Source organism: Psittacula echo (genome assembly GCF_963264785.1).
Source record: "Psittacula echo genome assembly, chromosome: 1".
In the NCBI taxonomy this organism is placed as follows: domain Eukaryota; kingdom Metazoa; phylum Chordata; class Aves; order Psittaciformes; family Psittacidae; genus Psittacula; species Psittacula echo.
This window is the reverse complement of record NC_137735.1, coordinates 45553867-45578984: the sequence shown is the minus strand read 5'-3', so window position 1 is coordinate 45578984 and position 25118 is coordinate 45553867. Positions and strand designations below refer to the sequence as shown.

The 25118-nt window shown below is 39.4% G+C and overlaps 2 protein-coding genes across 8 annotated transcripts in view; one reads left to right on the top strand and one right to left on the bottom strand.

Moving 5' to 3' along the window:
- Positions 1-10138, top strand: part of ETFDH (electron transfer flavoprotein dehydrogenase) — a 17073-nt gene extending 6935 nt beyond the window's left edge. The window contains exons 6-11 of the mRNA XM_080627776.1: positions 44-184; positions 2166-2309; positions 6881-7049; positions 8556-8738; positions 9104-9325; positions 9627-10138. Coding sequence (XP_080483902.1) covers positions 44-184; positions 2166-2309; positions 6881-7049; positions 8556-8738; positions 9104-9325; positions 9627-9790 — 1023 coding nt within the window. The 3' untranslated portion in view covers positions 9791-10138. The remainder of the gene's footprint in view (positions 1-43; positions 185-2165; positions 2310-6880; positions 7050-8555; positions 8739-9103; positions 9326-9626) is intronic.
- Positions 6709-25118, bottom strand: PPID (peptidylprolyl isomerase D). Of its 7 annotated transcripts, none has more exons than XM_080627718.1 (10): positions 25003-25118; positions 23101-23241; positions 22565-22671; positions 19633-19821; positions 18441-18563; positions 16722-16828; positions 14216-14357; positions 11441-11527; positions 11314-11356; positions 6709-6825 (listed from the first exon to the last, which is right to left on the bottom strand). In XM_080627718.1, the coding sequence occupies exons 1-10, from the start codon at positions 25085-25087 to the stop codon at positions 6803-6805; spliced, it is 1047 nt and encodes a 348-aa protein (XP_080483844.1). In that variant the 5' UTR covers positions 25088-25118; the 3' UTR covers positions 6709-6802. The 7 variants fall into 7 exon arrangements, with proteins under 7 accessions (XP_080483844.1, XP_080483842.1, XP_080483843.1 ...); XM_080627717.1 differs by lacking the exon at positions 6709-6825 and adding an exon at positions 10303-10777; XM_080627716.1 differs by having other exon boundaries at positions 11314-11527.

Sequence of the window (25118 nt, the reverse complement as noted above, 5' to 3'; positions counted from 1 at the left end):
TACTTTGCAATGTAAAATAATTTTTTTATCATCTTTATTTCAGTTATGGACTATTGATGAAAAGAAATGGAAACCAGGAAGAGTGGAACATACTGTAGGCTGGCCTTTAGACAGGCATACATATGGAGGATCCTTTCTTTATCACTTAAAGGAGGGTGAACCTTTAGTTGCTCTTGGATTTGTGGTAAGTGAAGCTGGTTTTTGCATGCTTGCTTTGTTGTTGTTTGGTCTTCTTTTTTATGCAGCTTCTTTTCTCTGTTTTAATATGAAGATGAAAACACAAAAATAGCAACAGACTAAATTTAGTACTTTCTCAATCTTGCATGCACTTATGTCCATATTAGAGAAGGTTAATTTGTCATATGAATCTATTTTAAATCAAGAGTCTTTCATTAAGAACAAAATGGAAAACTTAGAAATAATTTTTTTTTTGCAAACAAAAAGAGTTTTGGTAAACCCAAACCCAAATCATCAATCAAAACCATGCTCACAAGATTTTTTGCAAGTTAGGAAATGTCTAAATCGTGCACACTTTGTACAATTCCATTTTGTCATGTGTCAGTCTTGGGTGTAGCTGCTCTTTGAGAGAAGCATGTAAAGTGAAACTACTCTGCAGTTCCACAAGCAGCATTCCTTTTATTCCCAAGTTTTTCAGTATGTTCTTGCCATTCATATCACCCCTGTTTGCCTCCCCCTGTTTAGCAGTTGTCTCTGAGTTGAACAGGCAGCTGCTTCTTTCTTACTGCCTCTTTATGAGAAGAATTAAGATCACTGTAGATGGTCTTGTGTCATTCTGCCAGCCAGTGATGCAAAGAGCAATGGTAGGAAATGTTTTTCTAGCACCTACAGTCCTAAATGAAGCACTTATTATTATTATGTGCATGTGCTTCACATGCAGATGTTACATTAGTCAGGCACACGATCTGGGCTTTTACCAGCATAGGATTTAGGTCATGCTTTGACCTTCTAAATTTCAAAAGGGTCCCAGAATGTGTGTGAAAACTGTATTTTTGTCTAATGGTTTTGTAGGAAATACTGAAACAAACTTGTTAGCTTTTCTCAGACATGCATACTTATTCTGTTCAGATTTCTAGTCTTGGAATTAATAAGTAGAGACAATAGACATTTAAATTCTGTTTGCTTTTAGAAAGATAGAGAGCTTTGATTCTTAGAGAATGGTAATCATGAATGTTCATATTATCTCCAGTTCACACAGGAGAAAATCAACTTTTGTGTGAACATACAAGCACTTTTTATCTTTGAATTTTACACCTATGTCAGTCTGAACTGATTCTTCTAGCAGGATTATCTTGCAATTATTTTGCAATCATTAACTTTTATCTAGCAAGGAAATAAATGCAAGCAGTGCTCTAAAAGCAGTCAGCTGCCAGAGAAATTAAGGCAGAAATCAGCTGTTTCTTGCTGACTCATGATATGTGTTGTTATTTGCCTTAAATAAAGGTTAGAAACCAAAAAGCTCAAAAGAGAAAACTTGGCAGCATGAGTCCTTTTAAGAGTATATTAAAGATTGGAAATGCAGAGTATACCTTGGGACAAATTCTCACTTACGTAAAATAGGAATCTGGGCATCCAGCCAGTTGGCAAAAGACTTTTTCCTTCATTTTCTGCTTTCATCACTGATCCCCTGTGCTTTATTAAAATGGCTTACCTAATTGGAAATGATAATTGACTCTGCTAAATGATGTGAAGAACTGGTTAAATATGTGAGCACAAGGACATAACTATCTAGAAAGAATTATTCACCTCTCCTTCCAGCTTTTCTAGGGCAAAGAGGTTTTGAAAGACAAATTTAAAACTAGTTTTCTCCCTTATCCTGCCCATTAAACCATGCTTAATATAATTGCACTGTTTTATTTCAATGACAGATGGAAGATGTTTACAATGCAATTAAATATTTTCCATGCTTCAAGTTTCAGTGGGCAAAGAACAGTCTTGTAGCAGCAAATTCTCAGATATACTTCTCCTGTCCTATTAACAGAATGTATTTTTGGCAGTAGTTTCTCTAAGTAGAAGGATCCTGAGGTTGGTTTAGTATAAAATAGGAGTGAAAGAGTTGACGTAATATGCAATTGTTTTCTTTTCAAACTTCTTTTGCAATTTTGTGGTTTGTTTTCATTAATGTTGCGCACTTTTCTTTTTTTAAGGTTGGTTTAGATTACCAAAATCCCTATTTGAATCCATTTAGGGAGTTTCAGAGGTGGAAGCACCATCCTACTGTACAGCCTACTTTGGAGGGTGGAACAAGGATTGCCTATGGTGCCAGAGCATTAAATGAAGGTGGTTTACAGGTAACATTTTTATGATTTTTTTTTTTTTTTTTTACTTTGAGTTCCGTATAGCTGTGATTTTAGTGCAGTAGATTTGGGTTGTATGGGAAACACCTGAGCTATAGTAAAGTTGATTAAAGCCAAGAGTTTTTCTGGACAGAAAAGCCTTGTTATCTTGCTGGATACCAGCTGCTGAGATTTGCTAGGTTTAGGCTCTGTCATACTAAAAATCTTCTGACATAATCACTTTGTTTCTAAATTAAATACAGATTCATAGAACTGTTTAGGCTGGAAAAGACCCTTAAAATTATCCAGTCCAACTGTTAACCCACCACTGGCAAGTCCGCCAGTTAACTATCTCATTAAGTGCCACATCTACATGTCTTAAATGCCTCCAGGGATGGTGATTCCACTCCCTGGGAAGCCTGTTGCAAAGCTTGATAGCCCTTGCAGTGAACAAGTATTTCCTAAAATCCAGTCTAAACCTCCCCTGGTGCAACTTGAGGCCATTTGCTCTCGTCATATCATTTGTTACTTGGGAGAAGTGACCACCTGCCTCCTCTCTCCATCCCCCTTTCAGGTGGGTGAAGAGAACAATAATGTTCCCCTCTGAGCCTCCTTTTCTCCAGACTAAACAAGCCCAGTTCCATGTATTCACCAAGACTTAAGTTCAGTTGAAAGGGTTGGAACAATTTGCAGAAGAAATAGTTTTGCTTTTATATTTAATAGGCAAAGTCCTTCCAACCTTCTCATGTGGGAATCATGGAACGCAGGACATGGCTGCATGTCCTGGGCTCCTATTTGTAGATGTGCCTTTTGGTTTGGAGTTTAAAACTATCCTGAGTATTTGTGATTTGCAGCCTGTGTCTGGGGCCATTCCACTTTACCCTCTGATTACATTGTTCTTCCTTTTTGAATGTCTTCTTTAATATAAACATGACTTCATGCAGTTTTTGCAATACAAGTGGAATTTCAGCAGCAGTGTAACACTTGTCTCAGTCTTGTGGGTTAAGCTTTGTTACTAGTGTGCATACCTGGGACTGAGTCATGTGGGTTTGTGAAGCAATTTATTGATTAAATGTGATTATTTAATCAATCTGCAGGTTGGTTACTTGGTCCGTTATGAAGTGGAAATATGTCATATTACGTTGTGACATCGCTGTTTTACTAGCTTATTTCATAAACCACTGTCTGACCATTATTAACACAGATAAGACACAAAATACCAAGGTGTTTTAATCTAGAGTTACATGTAAGATGAGCTTCTTCCACCCTGTGCACTGATTTCTGTATCACAGATAATCATTATTGAATATCCTCCTTTCATGAAGTAGTAGCCAGATTGTGACTTCAGTTACATACTTCTTATACTGCTCAAAACATACAGCTGAAAGAACGTGGTAGTTTTTAAGTCACTTACAGACATTGTGATAAATTACACACATTAGGATGACAGCTCTTGTGCACCTCTGCCTAATCTTTGGACTTATTTGCTGGACTTAAAACAGCATGTACCTTACTTTAACTGTTCCTAATATAAAAGCATGGGGGGCAGTTGTTCAGCTTTTGTTTTTAGTTTTACTTATTTATTTCCTGTAGGTAAAATGGTCTAGTTAATGGTGAAGTCATACTTTAAATGGCCTTTTTTTAATACAAGCTTTCAGTAAAGAGTAAAAAAAGCTTTATTGGTGAATCACTGAAGATTTTAAATTAGCTCTTCTTTTGCATGTGTTGCTTTGATTGTAGCAATCTGACTCATTTGCATCACTAGAGTCCAGGAATATTTTCTTACGTAAGTTGTTGAGTAGCTCCAGTTTTCATTTTGGTGGCAATGTTGCATCAAATAGAATTACAGAATGGTTTGGGTTGGAAAGGACCTTGATAACATCTTGTTCCAACCCCCTGCCATGGACAGGAACACCTTCCAATAGACCAGGTTGTTCAAAACCCTGTCCAACCTGGCCTTGAACACTGCCAGGGATGGAGCATTTACCACTTCTTTGAGCAACCTGTTCCAGTGCCTCACCACCCACACAGTAAAGGACTTCTTCGTTATATCTAACCTGAACTTCCCCTGTTTAAGTTGGTTACCCCTTGTCCTGTTGCTACAGTCCCTGATGAAGAGTCCCTCCCCAGCATCCTTGTACGCCCCCTTCAGATACTGGAAGGCTGCTATGAGGTCTCCACGCAGCCTTCTCTTCTCCAGGCTGAATAGTCCCAACTTTCTCAGCCTGTCTTCATATGGGAGGTGCTCCAGTCCCCTGATCATCCTCGTGGCCCTCCTCTGGACTTGCTCCAACAGCTCCATGTCCTTTTTATGTTGAGGACACCAGAACTGCACACAATACTCCAAGTGAGGTCTCACGAGAGCAGAGGGGCAGGATCACCTCCCTTGGCCTGCTGGTCATGCTCCTTTTGATGCAGCCCAGGATACGGTTGGCTTTCTGGGCTGCGAGCGCACACTGAAGCCGGCTCATGTTCATTTTCTCATCAACCAACACCCCCAGGTCCTTCTCTGCAGGGCTGCTCTGAATCTCTTCTTTGCCCAACTGTAGCTGTGCCTGGGATTGCTCCGACCCAGATGTAGGACCTTGCACTTGGCATAGTTAAACTTCATCAGGTTGGCATCAGCCCACCTCACAAGTGTGTCAAGGTCCCTCTGGATGGCATTCCTTCCATCCTGCGTATCAACCGAACCACACAGCTTGGTGTCATTGGCAAACTTGCTGAGGGCGCACTCAATCCCACTGTCCATGTCACCAACAAAGATGTTGAACAGGAGTATAGGTGTATATAGGTGTATAAAATTACCATCAATCTCAGCTGGTTTTGTTGGCTACAGGTAACCTTCTGACCATAGTTTAGTCTTTAACATACAGTGAAGCTATGTTGGTGTGAGAGAGGGAGAGCACAAGCTCTTGGATAGTTAGCTGATTTTGTAGCTGATTTTTTGGGATATGTGGAAGGAGGAACAGGGTTTAATAGGCTACATCTACATAGCTTTTATTTCTTCTGTTTATTAAAATCGCAAAATCAAGCACTTAAGAAATTCCCATGCAACCTCTGTTTTGTCTCCATTGTATCAAAAAACTTTGAAAAGATTTCAGAGTTTTGTAGAAAACAATGAAGTGTGGCTGTTGTTGAGCAATGTGTATTAAAAGTATCAGAGGAAAAAACTTCACATTGGTGACCTATGCAAGTGTCAAACATTAGACTCACTTAAAAGATTTTCAACCCTGAGCTGAGCCGAGGGAAGCAAAATAGGGGGTTCCTGGTCCACTGGCAGTGAGGATGCTGCACAGAGCAGGCATCTTCCCTTCCTCTGTCCTCCAAACCAGCATTGTTTTATCTCTTTGCTGCCAAGAGGATGGTGACTTCTCATGGTTGAAAGGATTAAGTTGTATTTTCAGCCTAAATTACCTTTGCTATAAACCAAACCACTAAGTCTCTGATTAACCAAATTGCCCAAAATGCATAGGAAATGCTGTGTGTTACAACTTTATTTAGTGACTACTATACGAATATTCAGAAGTAACCAGCCCTGGGTGAATAGTAAACAGATGACAATCGAACAAGCAGAAGAAACAAAATGTTTGTTTCAGATTATCTTGAATTCCAAGGGATACTTTATTATTTGGACATTTTTCATTGATTAAAACTACTTGTTTGGGGTCAAACTATTTAGACTATTAAAAATGAATTATTTCAGCAGCTTTAATAAAAGCAGGATGCTAGATTCACAAGGGCTGCTGAGTACTGAAGACTTTCAGAGGAAGGCCATGTTCACAACTTACCTTCAGCAATTTGAGACCTGGGATATGATCACAGCTTTCTGCTCTAAATTCTGCAGTCTGTGTTTTGAAGCTATTCCCTGTCTAAAATCTTAATCTCATTGGATAAGGGTAACTGTCTTGATAGCTGAGGTATTCCTTACCTAATATAGGCATATAACATAGTATATTAATACTATGGACCTGATGTTTGCAAATCATCTCTTAGATTTGTGAGTTGACTGTAGTCAATGACATTGTTTCTTACAGAACAGGGGGTAAGGCAGTGATTTTGCACTGAATACCTATTTGTTGACTGCTGAGCAACTTCTAAAATAAGTGGGGAGAAGGGGAACAACAAGGAGGGCACTCTGCAGTTACATAGGAAAGATGTGTGGTAAAAAGCATTGGGTGGTAAGCTGTGAGAGGAGAGGCATGCAACTTACTCTGTTGGAAATGGGAACACAATTATCTCTTTAAAAAAAAAATATTTAAACTTGAAGGAGGAAAATGGTATCGGTGGGTGACATTACCACAGTCTTGTTGCAGATAAAGCAACTAGAAAGAAGATACGAAGAAAATGTTGTCTTGTCATTTTTTTATACTCAGCCCCACTGCAATGTCTGTGTTCTTATTTGCTTACTATGCCAAAATTTCTTGGCAAGTGAAGTAACTCTGGTGTATTTTTAGAAAGTGCACATGCAACTTTAAAAATGTGAACGACACTCAAGCCTCATGCCAGTTTCATTTCCAGAAGGTTATTTTCACTGTAAAAAAACAAGAACAAAGAAAGAAAACACTTTTTTTCTGCTTCTTCTTCAGTCAATACCCAAACTCACCTTCCCAGGTGGAGTATTAATTGGTTGCAGTCCTGGACTCATGAATGTTCCTAAGATCAAAGGGACACATACCGCAATGAAGAGCGGCATGTTGGCTTCTGAAGCCATCTTTAGCCAATTAATCAATGAAAATCTCCAGTCAAAGACAAAAGGTAAGATTGTTGTACCTCCATTTGCAATTACCCTGTGTTCAATTACAGTCACCAACAACTTAGCAGTAACTAAATGTGTCTGAATAAAATAGTTGGAAATGCAAATAAATCATAAAACGGGTGTGCTGGTTTGAAAAGACAGCTATTGTTTATTTACTATTTATACTGTTGAATGATTTAAGAAAGAAATTAAGTTCTGTTTAGTTATTCTTAAGTATTGATCAAGTTTGCTCTTCACTCCTAATTGCAAGAATACTTTTTTCCTTCAATCTTCTTTTTCTGTCTTTAATTTGATAGTATTCCAAGTGTGAGACTATGTATATTCTTTTTATGTGTAACACTGGCACACTGAAGTAATGGCCTGATCCTGACCACATTTATTTAAGCCTTGGTTGTTCCCTTAAATCTGCTAACAAAGGCTGTACAGCAAGAGAACCCAGTTAGAATTTCAGTTGTTCTGGACATGGATGCTGTAGCCTGGTGCCTCATGATTATTATTTGTAGTGTCCTAGTCAGCTGTTGTTCATCTAGAACGTGCAATACAGTATAACAGGTTAAAATGCTTAGAACCCCTCTGAAGTGATAAATGCTCTTACTGGGTAGTGTGCCACTCTTGTTTGGTTATGGACAGGTTTTATATGCTGTCTCCAGTTTGGTCATGCAGTAGAATATTAGAGCCCACCTTCTTCTCTGTGCATGGATAATAAGCTTTCTTCAGAGCCTTACATGCAACAGAAAACGTGGACTGAAGCATGTTTTCATGCATGGGCAAGGCTTAAAATTTACTACTTAGAACAACGGCAATGAAGAATGGTGAAGGGGAAGCTCTCAGAATATTTTCATTTGAAAAAACAGGGTTTTTTTTCTAAGATAATTACTTGACTTTAACTACACTGCAGTAGATGCATCATGTGCAGGTATCTAGTATGTGTAAAGAATACAGTCAAAGAGTTAAAGTCAAGTTTGTGGTCAAATATATCTCATTAACTTGCAGGTTACAAAGGGAGAAAAAAATGTTCTCTAGCACTGGCATCATCCATTGGGCTGTAGTCATAGTTACCAAAATCAGAATGTTTGTGGTTGCGTAAGTTGTAAAGAAAAAGCTTTTGAACTTGACAATTTTAAAACTACCAACCTGGCTCATCCCAGGTAAACTCTCCTGGTCAGTTCTTGGATTCTATGAGAACAGCTGTTCTCCCGTAAAGGTGCCAATGTAGCCACCTGGCCAGTTACATTTTACTGAGGTCTGAGGCAATTTAATGCTGCTCATGGGTCATTTCATACAGGCCATAAAGGAGCAGTATATACCTGCTGATAACTGCCAGCATAACAGATCTCTACAAGAGGCTGAAATAAGTTGACTAGTATATACCCAGCTTCCTATTCTGAAATTCTCATTTTGCTGCCTTCGTTGCTAACAGTTGTTTTATACAGCCATTTTTTTTTTTTACTTCAAGGATAGTCTTTATGTGCTGTAGGTACCTAACCAGTAATGTACTGCCTTAGGACTTCATGTGCAAGAATATGAAGAGAACCTGAAAAAGTCCTGGGTCTGGAAAGAACTGTATGCGGTTAGAAACATCCGACCATCCTGCCATAGCGTACTTGGTGTGTATGGAGGAATGATTTACACCGGTATATTTTACTGGCTGCTGCGAGGAATGGAACCATGGACATTAAAACATCCAGGTAATTTCATTCTCTCCTGAAAGAAGGTACTAAATTTTTATGTCAGTCTTTGCTGGTCTCAGTTGAAGCTGGAGCACATCTGGTCAAGTGGTGAGTGTAGAAAAGAAATGGATGATAAGTCATTGAAGCAGACTTTGTCATGATGTAAACGAAGATATCAGAACACTGTTCTACATAGCAGAGTTTTTTGTCTCAGAAAAAAGGTTACCTTGTATGAAATACTTCATTCTGATGACAAGGGAAGTTAAAATAGCTTTAATTGCATTGTTAGTTAAAATAGTTTAATTGACTTAATTAAATGTTCTTGAGTAACTGCAAATTAAAGTTATTCTATATGGAAACTTATTTATTTAAAACATACTTAGGACCAGATTTTGCTCAGCTCAAACCAGCCAAAGAGTGCACGCCTATTGAATATCCAAAGCCTGATGGAAAAATCAGTTTTGATCTCCTGTCGTCTGTGGCTTTAAGTGGTACAAACCATGAACACGACCAGCCTGCTCATTTAACCCTCAAAGATGACAGCATCCCTGTGAGCAGGAATCTGGCTGTATTTGATGGACCGGAACAAAGATTTTGTCCAGCAGGTGGGTAACAGAAATTTGTCTGAGCTGGTTTTGGAAGGTGAAAGACTGAGTACTTCAGTGTGCACCTGGCCTACTACTTACTTCATGCATTCTATCCAAATCCTCCTCCTAGAAAAGGGTTCAAGTGCAGGTCTTAGTATGTTATGTGAACAGTACTTTCATGATGAAATAATTCGCAAAGATGGAAGGCAGGTGAATCACACTAGTAATACACTTCCCTCTTTGCACTTGCTGGTTAGTAGAGCATACGTGAGGGGGAAAACTGTTCAGTGAAGTGACAGCTCTCTCTTGCTCTTCACAGGAGTTTATGAATATGTTCCCCTGGAAACAGGAGAAGGATCAAGACTGCAGATAAATGCTCAGAACTGTGTCCACTGCAAAACCTGTGATATTAAGGACCCAAGTCAGAACATTAACTGGGTAGTGCCTGAAGGTGGAGGAGGACCAGCTTATAATGGAATGTAAACTGACAGGCAGTCTATTCAATGACTTCTGATCACCAACAAATAAGCTTGGGAGTATTTTATGCTGCAGTGTAATTAAAAGTACAGCACTAACTTGAATGTGTAAGAGTTTGAGGCTAATGTGCTGTTCTGAATTCTAGATATGACCGTTGCATTAAATGGAAAGTCGGTGCCTTCTGGTCAAACCCTTAGCCTTATTTAAATAGGACTTCTTTACAGGAGTTGTGTGGCAGGCAGAAGAAAGTTCTTCTCAGGACTGATGCAGGAACTTTGAATCTTGGATTTATTGCTGAAGTTCAGTGATTAACGAGCTATATCCAGAATTATGGGTATGGTGGAAGAATTTAGTACCTACCATTGAAAAAAGCATTCTGTATCTGGAGTGATTTACTATATGTAATCCTACCTTGCAGTACAGGGGGGAGACAAAAACAGCGACAACTTTCTACACTGATGTAAAGTGTTACACATTTTACATCAAATTTACAGTTGAGATTTTGTTTTCCCCTGATGGTAATATGGAGCCCATCTGCAATACAACCTGTAAAGTGCTTTAAAAAAAAACAAGTGTAATACCTGCACCTTTGTTCTATGTAGCATTTTTATTCCGTAAAAGACATCAGGCCTCCTCTAATAAAAATTCTATCAGAAACCGCCTAAATTGTCTTGGTGTGAAACTATGCTTCTTAGGAAGCACTGTTAAGCTGCAAAAACACACCTGAGTGGCAAAACACAAGTTACAGCTTGAAAATAAAACCACCTTTGAACAGTTTGTCTTTATTATTAGACTTCTGAGTTGTAAACACTGAAAACTGCAGCACAGGGCAAATGAATGAAGCGGCTCCGTTTATCCTTTTGCATGAGTTAGTGCATAGATTTAGAAGTTTAGGAAAAAAAAATCAAGCAAACATTTTAGCATAAGCTGCCTTCTCTTTCTCCTTCTGGGCTTTTATCTTCTGCTTGATTTTGAGTGTTTCCGTCTGGATAGCTGCTTAGAAAGAAAATCCACGATACAGTTATGGTAATCTCTTTAGATTATGTCTCTTAATATGTCAAGACCAGCTCATACCGCTGGAACTTACCTATGTTATTTCATTTAATAGAACTGCATTAATCTTCAATTAGGTCAGATACACTAGCAGCAAAAAACCTTGTCCCTATGATAAAGTAACCAGGTAGAGGAGGATGTGGCAAGCACAGTACTGGTGCCAGCACAGAATTCATGTGCCAAAAATCTTGTCCAATTAGACCAGGAAATTAAATTAGTAAGACCGCTGTAACACAGGGAGATGGTTCAGGAGGCATGTTGTTGACCTACATCAGCAGGTTACCCAGAGCAACAGAAGCATCACTGCTGTATAAAATCAGGTGAGAACACTTCAAGAGGGCTCTTGTCAGTGCTGCAGTTGTTAGAGGCCAGCATTTTGGGCATGGCACCGGTATGAGTTCCTACAAAATACTACCCTGGTTAATTTGTTACATTCTTAAAAGTAAAGAACTTGTAAAGAAACAGTTTTACTTTACCTTTGTCTTCAGGAGCAATTTCATTAGCCTTTTTAAGATCAGCCTTAAATAAAAGAGAAACATAAATTAATGTTCTGATGAAGTGTTTAGCTAAGATAAAAATGCTACTAAATATTATGATCATTACCAATGCCTGATCGAGATCTTTTACTCCCTGCCATCCTTGAGCCCGTCTGTAGAGAGCTTTAGTATTTGCTGGATCTATTTTAAGAGCCTGTAAATTTAATAAAATTGTCACGTTAACATTTCATATACTTCACAGCCTCCCATCTCCACAAATGGCACAGTTCACACCAGCAGACAGTATCTCCAGTCGGTTTGAGGGTAAGCTGTCAAAACATTAACTGTGTAAAAAGGAATGCTCTAATGTAGCACACTGAATAGCCAGCTAATCAGTTTTAATACCATTGCACCAGAAGTGGCCTTTTGTGAAGGGCAAGCATACATTGAGGATAAAATGGAATATCTGTGTATGTATGTGCTCATATATGTATATATATGTTACGTCTCTGTTAAGGCAAAGTTGTTACTGCAGTTCAAATTATGCTAACCTTGAGTCTCACAGTGTAAGTCTGTATTGCAGCTCCTTCCTTCACACCAAAAAAAAACCTTCAAATGGTGTCATAAATAAACCACACAGATTTCCTGTAAAGCTTTTTTCACTGGAGGCTAGAAAGATGCATCCAAGCAATCCATCCCATGCTTCAGGAACCTTGCCAAGTTCCAGTCATTATGTCTCTTTTGAGCTGAACAGTTTCACTAATGTGTATATATGCCAGTTCTAATATGGCAATATCAAAATAGGAAATGGTGGCTGGGCAAAGAAGTTGTTCCACTATTTATGATCACTTATTTTTTTGAGGTACCTTAGTGAATTTGGCTAGCTAGCTGTTTCCTTTTCTTGCCTGTGAAGATCACATTCTTTTTTCTTACTGCAGATAGCTCTACAGTGTGTCTTTTTATTATTTTAAAGAATATATTGGAAATCTGTTTGCATTAATGTATGGCTTCACTGATTCCACTTACTAACGTTAAATCGGTAATTAAGAATTACAGACACTGGACAATGCATCCAGATTTTTTTACATCACTTCAGTACTGGCTTTTAATAAAAAGACAGTATTACTTTGGGCACCCCTCCTGATCTCTCTGCTATAAAGCCTGCATCCTCTTCTGTGTCAAGAATTAGGAAATGAGGTGTCTGTATTGTGTACACATAGGTAGCATTCCTTGGTTTTAGCTTAACCACTGTGCTTACAGCTATTTTAGAGTGAGGTTGGTTTGACCATGTTCAGCCATTTGCAATTCTTTATTTACACCAAATAACACATGTATTACAGGTTGTTAATTTAAATCACTGTGGGCCTTAGGAAATCACAGAAGTAAAGTGTATGGTTTTTCATTAACAATTGCTTTGAACTCTCCTAGTTAACCTTAGGAAACTGGTGTTATTAAAATTCTGATATGCTGTTTAACACTTGCTATGAGATGTAAGCTAAGTACCTTACAGAAATCTGTTGCAGCTATGGAGCTGCCTTTATCTAACAATTCTGTAATCGTAAAGTGTGGGGATTTTTTTCCACAGTGGCACATATTGTGGTTAATAATTTCCATCTGTAACATTTAAATGCGGTTTCAATTTTTACCATTCTCTAGATGACAAATATCACACTACACTGTTGTTGGTTTTTTATTTTCCTCATTCCCCATTTGTCCATTCTAAATATAGGTTTACGAAAGTTTTCCATGTGCTAACACTATCAGCAGGCTAGAAAGCAAGCCAGCTCTCTGAAGACCCTCACACACAGATCATAGAATCATAGAATAGTTAGGGTTGGAAAGTTCCTTAAGATCATCCAGTTCCAACCCCCCTGCCATGGGCAGGGACACCCCACACTAAACCATACCACCCAAGGCCTCATCCAACCTGGCCCTGAACACCACCAAGGATGGAGCATTCACAACCTCCCTGGGCAACCCATTCCAGTGCCTCACCACCCTCACAATAAAGAATTTCTTCCTTATATCCAATATAAACTTCCCCTGTTTAAGTTTTAACCCGTTACCCCTTGTTCTGTCACTACAGTCCCTGATGAATAGTCCCTCCCCAGCATCCTTGTAGGCCCCCTTCAGATACTGGAAGGCTGCTATGAGGTCTCCACGCAGCCTTCTCTTCTCCAGGCTGAACAGCCCCAACTTTCTCAGCCTCTCTTCATACGGCCGAGACTCCTGCTTTCAGCATGAAGCCCTGGGAGGTTCTGCTCAGGATCCTCTACTAACAGAGAAGAACATTCTTCAATCAGTTCATTCAAAATTTCAGAGTTTTACTGAACTATTTAAAGTTTCCTCAAATGTACTAAATTCTGACAGTATGTCTATGTCACTGTTCCTTCCCCTCCACCCTTTCATTCTATTATTTTTCAATGTTTCCATATTTATTATTTCCTTCTTTTCTCCTATTCACTGATTTCATCTCATTCCTAAGCCTACCTGAAAAGGGTTTTAGTTAGAATAAGGTACAAGACCATCAATCTAAAAGCAAGTAGAATGTTTTGCTCGTGCTAGTCTTCCAGAGAAAAGTATTCTTCTTTCACTGAAGACAGTTTAACTTTGTAATATAAAAATCAGCTCTGCAAACCAAACTGACAGCGACAGTGTGCATTTTATCTGGCAGTAAGCAACACCGCTCTTTTGTTTGATTCTAATGAGTCATTTTCCATTTCAAAATCTTTTTTAAAAGCCATGTACTGGAAAAGTTAGTAATAACTTCACAATCAGCCTTCCACTTTGTTTACTTTCAAAACATAAAGCTTGTGAGAAGACTGTAAAAAAGCTTTGCAGTTTCAGTCTCCATTTTCTATCTAGGACAACTGTTCATCAAAATACTAGACATTAAATTTACCTCTGAACAACTTTCAATGGCTCCCTGCCAATCCGACAGTTTTAGTTTACAAGCGCCAATGTTTAGAATGCAGGTCAGAGCAACAGTTTTTAGCTTTCGTTTGTCTGCCTCCTCTGCCAGTGCTTCAGAAGCTTCTACATACCTGCAGAAAAACAGATTTACAAAGCACATATATTAATGTTGCAACTCCCATTTTGTTCTGCCCTTAACCATCTTTCTACAGGTATGTGCAAACTGGCCTATCCAAAGTTGTTTTTTTAAAGCAGCTTCAATTCCACCCATCACAAGTATCTATTAAACTAAATATACAAGACCTATCCTGACAAGAAAGATTAACTCCTTGGTGGTGAATGTTTTCCTGTAACTCCCAGTCCTCCACTGTACTAACAGCATTCTTTTTCTTAGACAAATGCACTATTTAGATGGCATGAAACCATTAGGATTTCTCTCAGTGATTGTTTATTCTCAAAAACATGTTCTCATTAGTGGCAAAAAGTCAGCACTACCACTGCACCTTCCATGTTCATGGGAAGCTTCATCTCTTCTTCAGCTCCCTCAGCAGTATTTTAATTGGTGTAGGAAGCTATGGCTAAAATCAGAAGCTAACTTTACCTTGTAAAGGAGGGTGGTTTATAAGCATTAATAACTCCACCTTCTTTCCACTGCCTTCACAACTTTCTTCTTGAACTTCAAAACTGACACTAGTTCAGGACTGAGCCACATCATTTAGAACATCTCTGTTTCACAGGAAAACTGGTAGGCAAGCTGTATCTCATTCTTCTTGAATTATGATGTGCTAATGCTATCAGGTTTTATGTCAAGTTGCATACGTTCACATTTTGAGCATGCCATGATTAATGCTGTCTTTGCAGATCAGTGCCTATGTAAGTTCTGGTTTTGCATGCCTTATGACTGTTGCATGGTATGTATGCAACTTTGGATCACAGAAATAAGCAATACTTAAAAAGATGAGAACCAGCAGACAGAGAAAAGGGCAAAAAGCTAAGGAGAGTTATGTTCAAAACGAACATCTCTAATATTTATAAATCACACCAAAACATGAAAGACAACAGGAAGTAATTTTTTTTTTTGGTCAGTTCTTACACATAAAATAAATAAATAAATGTGCTTAAGCACCAGTAGGAGAGGAAAAAGAACATAAAGTTATAATGGTTACTGTTGGTAAAAAGAAAAAAACCACCACTGCCAGGATGGTTTGCTGGTGAGTTGTAGTTAAGATGTAGGAGATACCTCGCCTAGAGCTATTCTGTGCCTTTCGGTTCTGATGCAATGCCAGCTAACATACACCACTGTACATAAAGGTGTATACATAAAATACAGAAAGTATTAGATTTTAATACAAAACAACAGGGTATGTCCACAAAAATCTGACCTATAAAGATCAAATTTGTTTACCCCACAAAAATTAGTATCCTTTCAATCCACAAGGACAAACAAATAGGGACCAAATAGAAACCGTCTACTCAGATTTGAAGAGCCTTCACTGGGTGTGCTTAAGAGTAAGCAAGGCAACTATTTGTAAGGGATGGCATAATTATACCCGATACTGACCTAAGAATGGGAAGAAGAAATGGACAGATACAACACACAAAGCCCTAAAGATCCATTTCAGCCTCTTTTCTGGGTGATTTCTGAAAGGCTTACATAGAAATCCTATTTACTTTAGGTTTTCTGTTGGTCTATGAGGGGCTTTTTGAAGGCAGGGGGAAACGCTGCATCTTGGGTTAATATCTGTAATTAACAGATACACTTTTATGGCTCAGAAAGACATGATTTGTTTGAATCCCAGTCAGTTAAAAACTCAGCTGAAGCATTAAATATGCCCAAATCCTTTTTCTTTCGTTGTTGTTACTGCTAGTTAACCAGTGATCATTGAGAAGGTAGGGATAAAGGTCAGTATAACTTGAAAAAAAAAATACATACAGGAGAAGCTCATATACATAAAGCAAAAAGCATGAAAAAAAGAAAGGAGCAGTACTGAAACAAAAGCAAGACAGCCATGATTTTGAAGGCATGATTCTGAAGTATACATGGAGTCAGGATGGTGGTATGAAGCCTCAGAAAATATAATGGCAAATTAATAAGGGTCACATTTGGGGTACTCAAAGTGACCCATTTGCTAAACCTACTGATTTTTAGAAACTGGAGAAAAAGTATCTCCCTCCTTTCCTGTCCATTGACTACTCTGTCTACTATTGTGCTTTCTTCCCAGTTACGCACCAGCACACCAAGAGTATTAAAAAAGAACATTTAGTCAGTTCTAAACTATACTTCCCGCCTATAGCCCTTACCTACAGCAATGAGTAGAAGACCTGCTTGAGTAAGTAGCTGAAAAACAACAAGATCTTTTCCAGATTTAGAAGGCTCTTTGTTTAAAAAAGAAGAGAGCACAGCAACAGGTACTTTTTAAATGCACATATCATTGCTTGATATCAGTATTAATTTGGGTTACAAGAACTACCTGATTGAATGATGATAGCCTTACCGTAAACTTTTACTATACTTTTTAGCTGCCAATGCCCAATTTTGCGATTTGAAGAAAGTATTTCCTATATTCTTTATGTCTTCTGCTATGGCCACAATCTTGTCAACCTAATAAAATAGATGGAAAATATAAAGTATGAATGTACTTATGAAAGAAGTCTTGAATAACTTAATGTTGAACCTGGTCCATCCTCTCTCAAAGATTATAAAATCTTAGAATAAAAACATTCCAATTGTAGTCAAAGACTAGCTTCAAACCACTCCCATAAAATTCTCTACTTTATGTAACACAATAGTCTGAAAGCTTAAATTCCTAATGGGTTTTCTACAGTATAAAGGGTGAGAAAATACCAGAAACAACATAGCAGTTCAACTCCTTCCCCTAGATGCTGCTACCCACAGAGAGCTATATATAAAGGTGTTGACCGTTACTCATGTAAAAGAAGACATGTTAACAACCAAAGTATTCAACCAAGACTGACTTATTCTCCCCAGAAAAAACTTGTCTTCTGCTTCTCAGAATCGCAAGAGTCCCCTGAACTCTGCACATACTCGAACTAGAGGTTTTTTTAACACAATTCTTCTATCAAAACACTTAAAACACCTGTAGAAGGAGAAAAAGAACAACTGCCTGTCTTTACTGAATCCATCATTTCTATTTCCAGAATGGCATACATTTCCAGTATTAAGTTACTTTTCCAGTGGCAATGAAAGTTTATTATTACTGCTGTCTATGGCACAGCTGTCTTAAGCTCTGTCAAATGTACATATTGCCATTTGTAATGCTATCTGTTTACCCTTCTACTCTACTAGAATCAGTGACCTCGGAAAACAACTGATTACAGCATAAGACCAATGTCATCATGGTTTCTGTAATTAGTTTATATGAACTACTTTAAAATTAAAGGCAGGCACCTGCCAACTTCAGTTCTGAACCACAGCAAATGCTATCCTAAAACAATTTCACAGGCTGAAGTTGTTTTCAGTGGCCTTATACAAGGAGTGTCTTGGTTTCTCACTGTAATGTTTCTTTACTATTCTATTTCCACTACTCTATTTGGAACCTACACGTGCAGCCTCCTTTTTCTGCCCCTCTGTAAATTCACTGATTTACAGTTTATCTATTTCACTTCATGATAAAGTAAAAACCTGCAGAAGAGCTGCTTTTACCAGTCTGCTCCCTAACTCTCACCATCAGGTCTTCCTTCAGTTTGAACAACCTGAGCAGCAAACAACTACTGGGAATTGAAAACGACTAGCTCTGATGTAGTGAAAATCTTTTTTAAAGGTTGATCTTTTACTATTTCTAGTAAGTGAAGCAAAATATTTTTAAGGATGGATATTTTAAAAGTTGCACAGAAAAAGTGTGTAAGTACAACATTTAGTCATCTGCAGGAGGGAGTTCCAGTAATTGCAATTTGTCACTACAGCACAAACAAGAGTAGAAAGAAATGAAGGACAGAAAAAAAAGTGCAGTGACTGTTAAATAATTGTTTAAGTTAATGGGGGGAAAAATCAGCTGCAATTAGTACTGGAAAAAAGAGAGAGCAATCCACTCCCACAGCATTCTCTTTCCTAAAACTGACTGTCACCATTTAATCAGGACCTTGACTGATTCCTAAGAAAAAAAGGCTTAGGGAACATCATCACAGATACCATGTAACTGAGATTACCTACCAGGTTTACATTCTGTAAAATACCTTAAAAGAAAAATACTTACATCTTTCAAGTCCATATCTGAATCTTCAGGAAAATCTGGATGAGCATCTCCAGATCCATCCTGGGGCACAATTCCCCAGTCATCTCCTTCCTTTAGCTCTCCACATTCTGCAATGATGCACAACTGAAAAAATAAAGTATAAACAGCAGTGTTAGTTATTAAGACAGCTTCCCCCCAAAACAAAGTTACAACTGATGACTGCTCTTTCAAATTCAGTAAAAATGTTTTCTCATCAGTTGTTTGGGTGCACTGATTTCAGAAACCCACCACTTCATCAGCCTGTCCTCATCACAGAATCACAGAATGGTTTGGGCTGGAAGTGACCTTAAAGATTATTGAGTTCCAACCCCCTGCCACAGAAGAGACACATTCCACTAAACCACGCTGCTCAAAGCCTGTCCAACCTGGCCTTGAACACTGCCGGGGATGGGGCAGCCACCACTTCTCTGGGCAACCTGTGCCAGTGCCTCACCACCCTCACAGGGAAGAACTTCGTCCTAATATCTAACCTGAATCTCCCCTCTTTCAGTTTAAAGCCATTCTTCCTTGTTCTGTGCCTACATGCCCTGAAAAAAAGTCCCTCTTCAGATTTCAAAAGGCTTTTGTCACAGAAAGCATTATGTTCAGAGGAGCAGCATTCCATGAACACCATACCCACGCTCCATGGAGAGGCTGGAAGAGGAACTGGCAGCAGGCTGAGCTGCAGCAAAACACAAGACATGGAAGTTCTAGTGCATTAGAGAAGACGGTTCTTTCTTAATCTACTAAGTCTTTTAAAGTTACAGAGGTACTAATTTTTCAAACCACAGACTGAGTTGACCTACACACCAACTGCTTTTCCAGAAATACAACAAGAATTACATATCCCTTAGGTAGGCTTGTGAATTCCACCTGTTAATTTCACCACCCACCCTACACTTCTAGCTGTGCATTTCCACCTTCACCCTGGTAGAGGCTTCCACCCTCACAGCTGTGTTGAACAGTAAATAATTTTTTTGTGCAGGGGAAATTTACAGCAAAAGAACAAAAGCATCTGTACAAGGACAACAAAATGGAAATTAACACTGTTCATAAAAATAACTGGCTAACATTTAACAGTTGTAAACATTACACCAAGCATTTAGAAGAAATGAATATACATCATATAATGGAAGAATAAACATCATCTGTAGGTGCTCTGGATTTTACTTACCTTAGCAGGAGTTTCTCCTTTCACTTCAACATTTTCCAGTATTTTAACTACGCCCATTCCTTTGATCACTTGGCCAAACACTACATGTTTCTTATCCAGGTGAGAAGTAGGAACCGTTGTAATGAAGAATTGAGAGCCATTAGTACCAGGTCCTGCATTTGCCATGCTCAGCAGCCCTGGTTTATCATGCTGCGTTGGAGGAAAGAAAATCACAACATATAGAAGATCTACTATAAAACCATACAGAAGATCCTGTAAGGCAGTTAATATATACAGCAAGGACAGCCATAACGGCAACTTGGTAAACCAGTTACGTATAGTTAGCAATTAATTTTACCCATCATGACTGAAGAGGGCAAATACCCAGCTCTGCACCTTTACTTGCCACACAGCAGTCCAGCAAGCAGAGCCACCTGTGTGACTTGATGCTGTAACATCTGTCTGCTTCTGGTACACTCAATCCCTGCAGTGCTGCCAAGTTTGGACAGATCACCTGAGAGACGTGAAATTCCTCCCTGGATTACTCAAGACTACTGGCCTTGAGAAACAAAGCTAAACACCACTTAAACCAACTTTAAAGTTACACTCTCAAGATGAGTATGTATTGTTAATTTTATAAAGGCTGCTCACGCAAAGTATGTTGTAGAACTGTGGGGTTTATGGGTCTGTGGTCTTTATTATTTAAAGGTTGGGGGAGTAAGGGGGGAAGGTTAACTCCCTCACTTTCATAGAGAGCCAGTTTTTATTCTGTTGGGATTTTTAACCATCTAATTATTTTGGCTTATGCTACCAGGCCACAAACTAACAAAAAATTATTAAACAGCCCACCATGAGAAAATATTGTTTATCTTGTTTCCTGCAAGAACTTTTTCCTTCTTTGAAATAAGAATTATCTTGTACCACCACACAGACTACTTCATTTTCACTTGTACTGCAAAAATGTACTTTTCATATGTCTTGTGATTCTCTTGTTAAACTGGCATGACACAGCCATTAAGATGTTATTCTCCCCAAGCTGATCTGTTATTAAGTGTAAGGAACTCTGTTTAACGTAAATCAGCATGTTATACCACGCATATATACTGAAGCATGCAAACTGTGGTATTCCTAAGAAACTTGATATTGTGGGGAGAAGGGGAGGGAGACCACCATAGCAAGTGTCAGACTTCAAGGAACATCTCTCCCAACTGTAATTAAATCTATGATGAATGTTTGGGCTACATTTCCAGCTATTGCTCCAAACCTGGTAATGGACTTTGACACCTGACTAGTAAGAGTATTACCGTATTTTTTTTCCTACAATATTGTTTGGAGGCAAACACAATTGCAGTCAGGGCTTTGTTTTAGACACGGGTCAACAATGCCTGTAATTTTTTTAGTCAGTATTATTGAGGAGTCATTCATATGCTATCACATAATTAGACATATGAACACAGCTAATGCCAGTGCTGAGACTGTTACACGTACAGCTCCAGGTGTCTTGGCTGTTGTAAGGAGTACTTGAAAAACATGTTATTTTTGTTGTTTCCAAGTAGTACTCCTATCCAGGTTCAAGGTGTTCACAGTTCAAGCACAAGGGATTTTTTCCTGCCACACAATGAGAACACAGATGCGCACTCAGAAACAATTATTATGGTTGCAGTTTTTCTCCAGAGCAGCTAAGTCTGCTATCCCCAACATGTAAGTCACAGTGTACAGGTAGTACCTAGATTTGAAGATCTTCAAATACTGTTTAAACTGTAGGCTTAAAGTGCACATACCTGCTGCACAGCATGGTAAAAAGCAGTCTTCTTCCCTTCCTGGAACAGCCATTTTTAAAGCAAAGTAAAATGCTTAAAATGCTAAAATGCTTAAAAAAGATTTTTTCAAAAGTCAATTTATGTCAAAAGACAGACTCTGGAGGCATCAACTGCATTTGATTTTGATAACAACGAGAAGCCTGAAGAATGGTAATGGACATTTTGAAAGCTATGCCTTTGCAAAAGAAACAAGAAAAGATACAGGATACACCCTGAGAAAACTGCTGATCTAAAATTGTACTTGTGGTGTAAAGCACAGGCACTTGCAGTCTCGCTGGTGTCACTAGACGCTGATTTTGAGGACAAAGACTGTTTCAGAATTTCCTGCTCTTGCGGTGCAGCTCCTGCCTCTCTTCATGCTGCTGGGCTGACAAAACTGCTTGTGGGACTACAGTAATGGTTGCTAGCAATGAAATAGTGAGCTCTGATACAGGAGTGGGAATAAGTAATGGAAAGAGTAGGAATTTCTGTCATCAAAGACAGCATCTCTTAAAATGACATCCTCAAATCAAGGCCTTTGCATATTCAAAAACTTGCTTTGTTCACAGCAAGTTTTTCTAACATTTTGAGTGAAAAAAGGCCACTCGTAAACAACCATTTACTTTTCGTACCATTGAAAATAAATGTAGTGGGGAAAATGCCTTCTTTTATCTTTTGGATTAATTCTGCAATCTACCATGGGTTCGCTGCTTCTTAAGACAGGTATTTATCACATCTAATCTCCTGAAAGTTATTAGTATATGAAAAAAAAGGTATAAAATCCATTTAATGCTAACATACTGTATATATCTGAGTAATAAAATTTGCCACTCTCTTATAATAATACCCTTAATTTGATGAGAACTAAAATATTGTTTCAAATGAATTTCTGATGGTGCAATTAAAAAAAAAATTGAGCTATGGCTGACTTTGTTCAGTGAGGTTGACCTCATTTTGTGTATTCATACATGTATTTGCTCTGTACTCAACAAAGACTTTAAGGACAAACTAGTTGGGGCTTATTTACTGCATTCGTTTGACTGCTTAAAAATACTTGAACCTCAGACTAAACAGCGCTAATTCTGAACTTCAAGAAAAACAAAAATCATTGAAACTTCAAAAACTGAACACAACTAGTATTTTCAGTGGAGTACCTTATAATGAAAGTTTTCATCTTCAAATTTTTCACCATAGATACTTTCTCCACCTGTGCCATTTTGGTTTGAGAAATCTCCACCCTGGACCATAAACTGCTTTATAACTGTAAAAGAAAATAATTATAAAATATAGCAGCAAGGCAGGAAAGGCACGAAATAAAAATAATTTGGAGATGATGAGCAATCCCTGCCAGCAGCACCCACACTTAAATAAAACCAAAACCACCCTTTATTTATTAAGTGTCCCCTAAGTACTCCTTTTCAGTTGATATTTAATCCTTTACCTGAAATTCATTTCAACCTACTCACAGCGCAGACTAGTTTTACTAACTTAGTACTGCATTTAAATTTTACTATTGTCAATGCATGGTAAGAACATCTTGCCATTAGGAGGCTCAGAAAGTCAAAAACTTTACTTTCAGTCAAGCTATTTCTTAATAAGTGCTCCAAAATATTATTTAACATTATTTCAAATACTGATAACATAGGACTTCCGTTACCAACAGGAAATGAGAGGATTTCATAGAACTTACTTCTGTGGAAAGGACATCCTTTGTAATGGAGAGGTTTTCCAGTGGTAGGCCCCGTTCCTTTCTCTCCCGTACATAACGCACGGAAATTTTCAGCAGTTTTAGGTACAACATCAGCAAATAATTCAAAGACAATGCGTCCAACTGAAATGACAGACGAATTAAGTATATTTTTAAGTCCCATCCTTGGCATGGTGATGCATTACTGGGCAAATGAAATCAGTGTTTCAGACTTGACTGTTACACAATTTGCATTTTGGGGTTGTTCAATGGCAATTGCTGGCATAGATACTGTAGATTTTTAGCAAGATTATCAGCAACAATGAATTCCACTATCGAGAACACTTTAAGGGGAATAAAGACAGATTCTGCCAAAACTGTCAAATGCATCTTTTGCCACGAAAATGTACATAGGAAATTACACGTGTATTAAAGCCAAATTACATACTTTAACATGTATACTTATGTCTATTTTAACATATGTATGTAGTTTGTTCAATCAAAAATAGACAAAATTTAAAAAGACTGGTTTGCCTTTTATTTGATCAAAAAGCTTATGCCAAACATGTATACTAACCTTACTCCTCATTCCCTTAAACCCCAGTTTTACTAAGACACAGTAATACCTGAGAATGAATAATAGCTATTTACAGTTACAGATGCTGCAAGCAATTGTTAAATCAAAAAATGTACGTGTTTTAACTGAAGGAAGTGAAACCTGTGTAGCTAACAGATCCTGTAATAGTTGATAAATGGATTCTGTGTCAGACTCTCATCTTTTTGCAAAGTGGCTTCTCAGGGAGCTGTTTCTCACTCCTAGCAGCTGCCATCAGTTGATGATCCTGTTTTCTCATCAGCCTCACAGTCAATTAGTTAACATAACTTCACTCTACCGGAAGCTAAATGTAAATATATTAATTCTAATTAATACAGGAATGAAAACAAATTAGAGAACTGAAAGTCAATAACCACAAATCCTCTTGCAGACTTGCTTTTATTCTTTTGAGCAGCAGAACAAATACATGAGAGGTGCCGCCTTGACATAAACGGCAGCATCTACCTTCACCCATGCGAATGCTGAGAACCTGCACTCTCAAGTACCACCCCAGCTCCCATGTTGTTTTCTGATTTCCATTTTGACCATCCGCACAGGTTTTCCAGTGACCTCCTGCAACCCTGGCGACGGACGCCAAGGGAACAACCAGGCCCGCCTGAGCTTTCACCTCCTTACACCACAGCTGCCCGGCTCAGCGGGTCCTCAGTGACTGGGTGGTCACTGTCGGAAGGCAGAACCCCTTCCTGACCAAGGCCGAGCCCTTCGGTGGGGTAAGCACGAACAGGGGAGCGGGCCGCGGCCTGCACTCACATGGCGCCGGCTGGTGCGCGGCTCTGAGGGAAGCCTGTGGCAGGGGTCAGCGGTTGCGGCAGAGGTTCCCGGTCCCCCGCATCCCGCACGGGCGCTCACTCAGCTGGGAAGCCCCGATGATGGCATACCTGTGCAGCCATGTGGCCCGTTTCCCTCGGGCCTGTTGGTTCTGGTGGGGAAACCTCGGAGGGAGCGCCCAAAGCCCCCGGGAAAGCCCCTCCCCGTCCCACGGACGGCCGTTCACGGCGGGCCGTGTTTCTCCTCCTCCCCTGAGCCGGCTGTCTGTACTCCCAACCCGGCGGACTGCCGCCGGCGCGATGAGGCGCCACCAGGGCCCAACCCTAGTTGTTCCTCCCCGTCGAGAACGTTCCGCTCCGCGGCCTGGCCCGGGCATGAGCCACGCAGCTCCCGCCCGCTCCCCACCGCCCCGCCCGGCCCCCACGCGTTCAGCACAGGGGTATCCCAGTCCCCCCCGACCCAGTCCGGGCCCCACCGCTCCAGTCTCGCCGGGGTCCCCTCTGCTCCCGCCCCCTCCCCACCTCGCTCGCCCCCGATGTCCACATCGAAGAAGGTGCGGGGGTTGGAGGGCTGGCTGGGCCGGGCGACAGGCGACGGGTGCGACATAATGCAGCTGTCCGCCGGTGCGGTGGCTCCG

Excerpts from the sequence above, each read along its gene's own strand:
- PPID (XM_080627714.1), bottom strand. The coding sequence starts at position 25,087 with ATGTCGCACCCGTCGCCTGTCGCCCGGCCCAGCCAGCCCTCCAACCCC. Across the intron at positions 22,672-23,100 it reads AGGATGTCCTTTCCACAGAA|TTATAAAGCAGTTTATGGTC; the intron begins GTAAGTTCTATG and ends TTTCTTTTACAG. Across the intron at positions 18,564-19,632 it reads AAGGAGAAACTCCTGCTAAG|TTGTGCATCATTGCAGAATG; the intron begins GTAAGTAAAATC and ends TTATTTTTTCAG.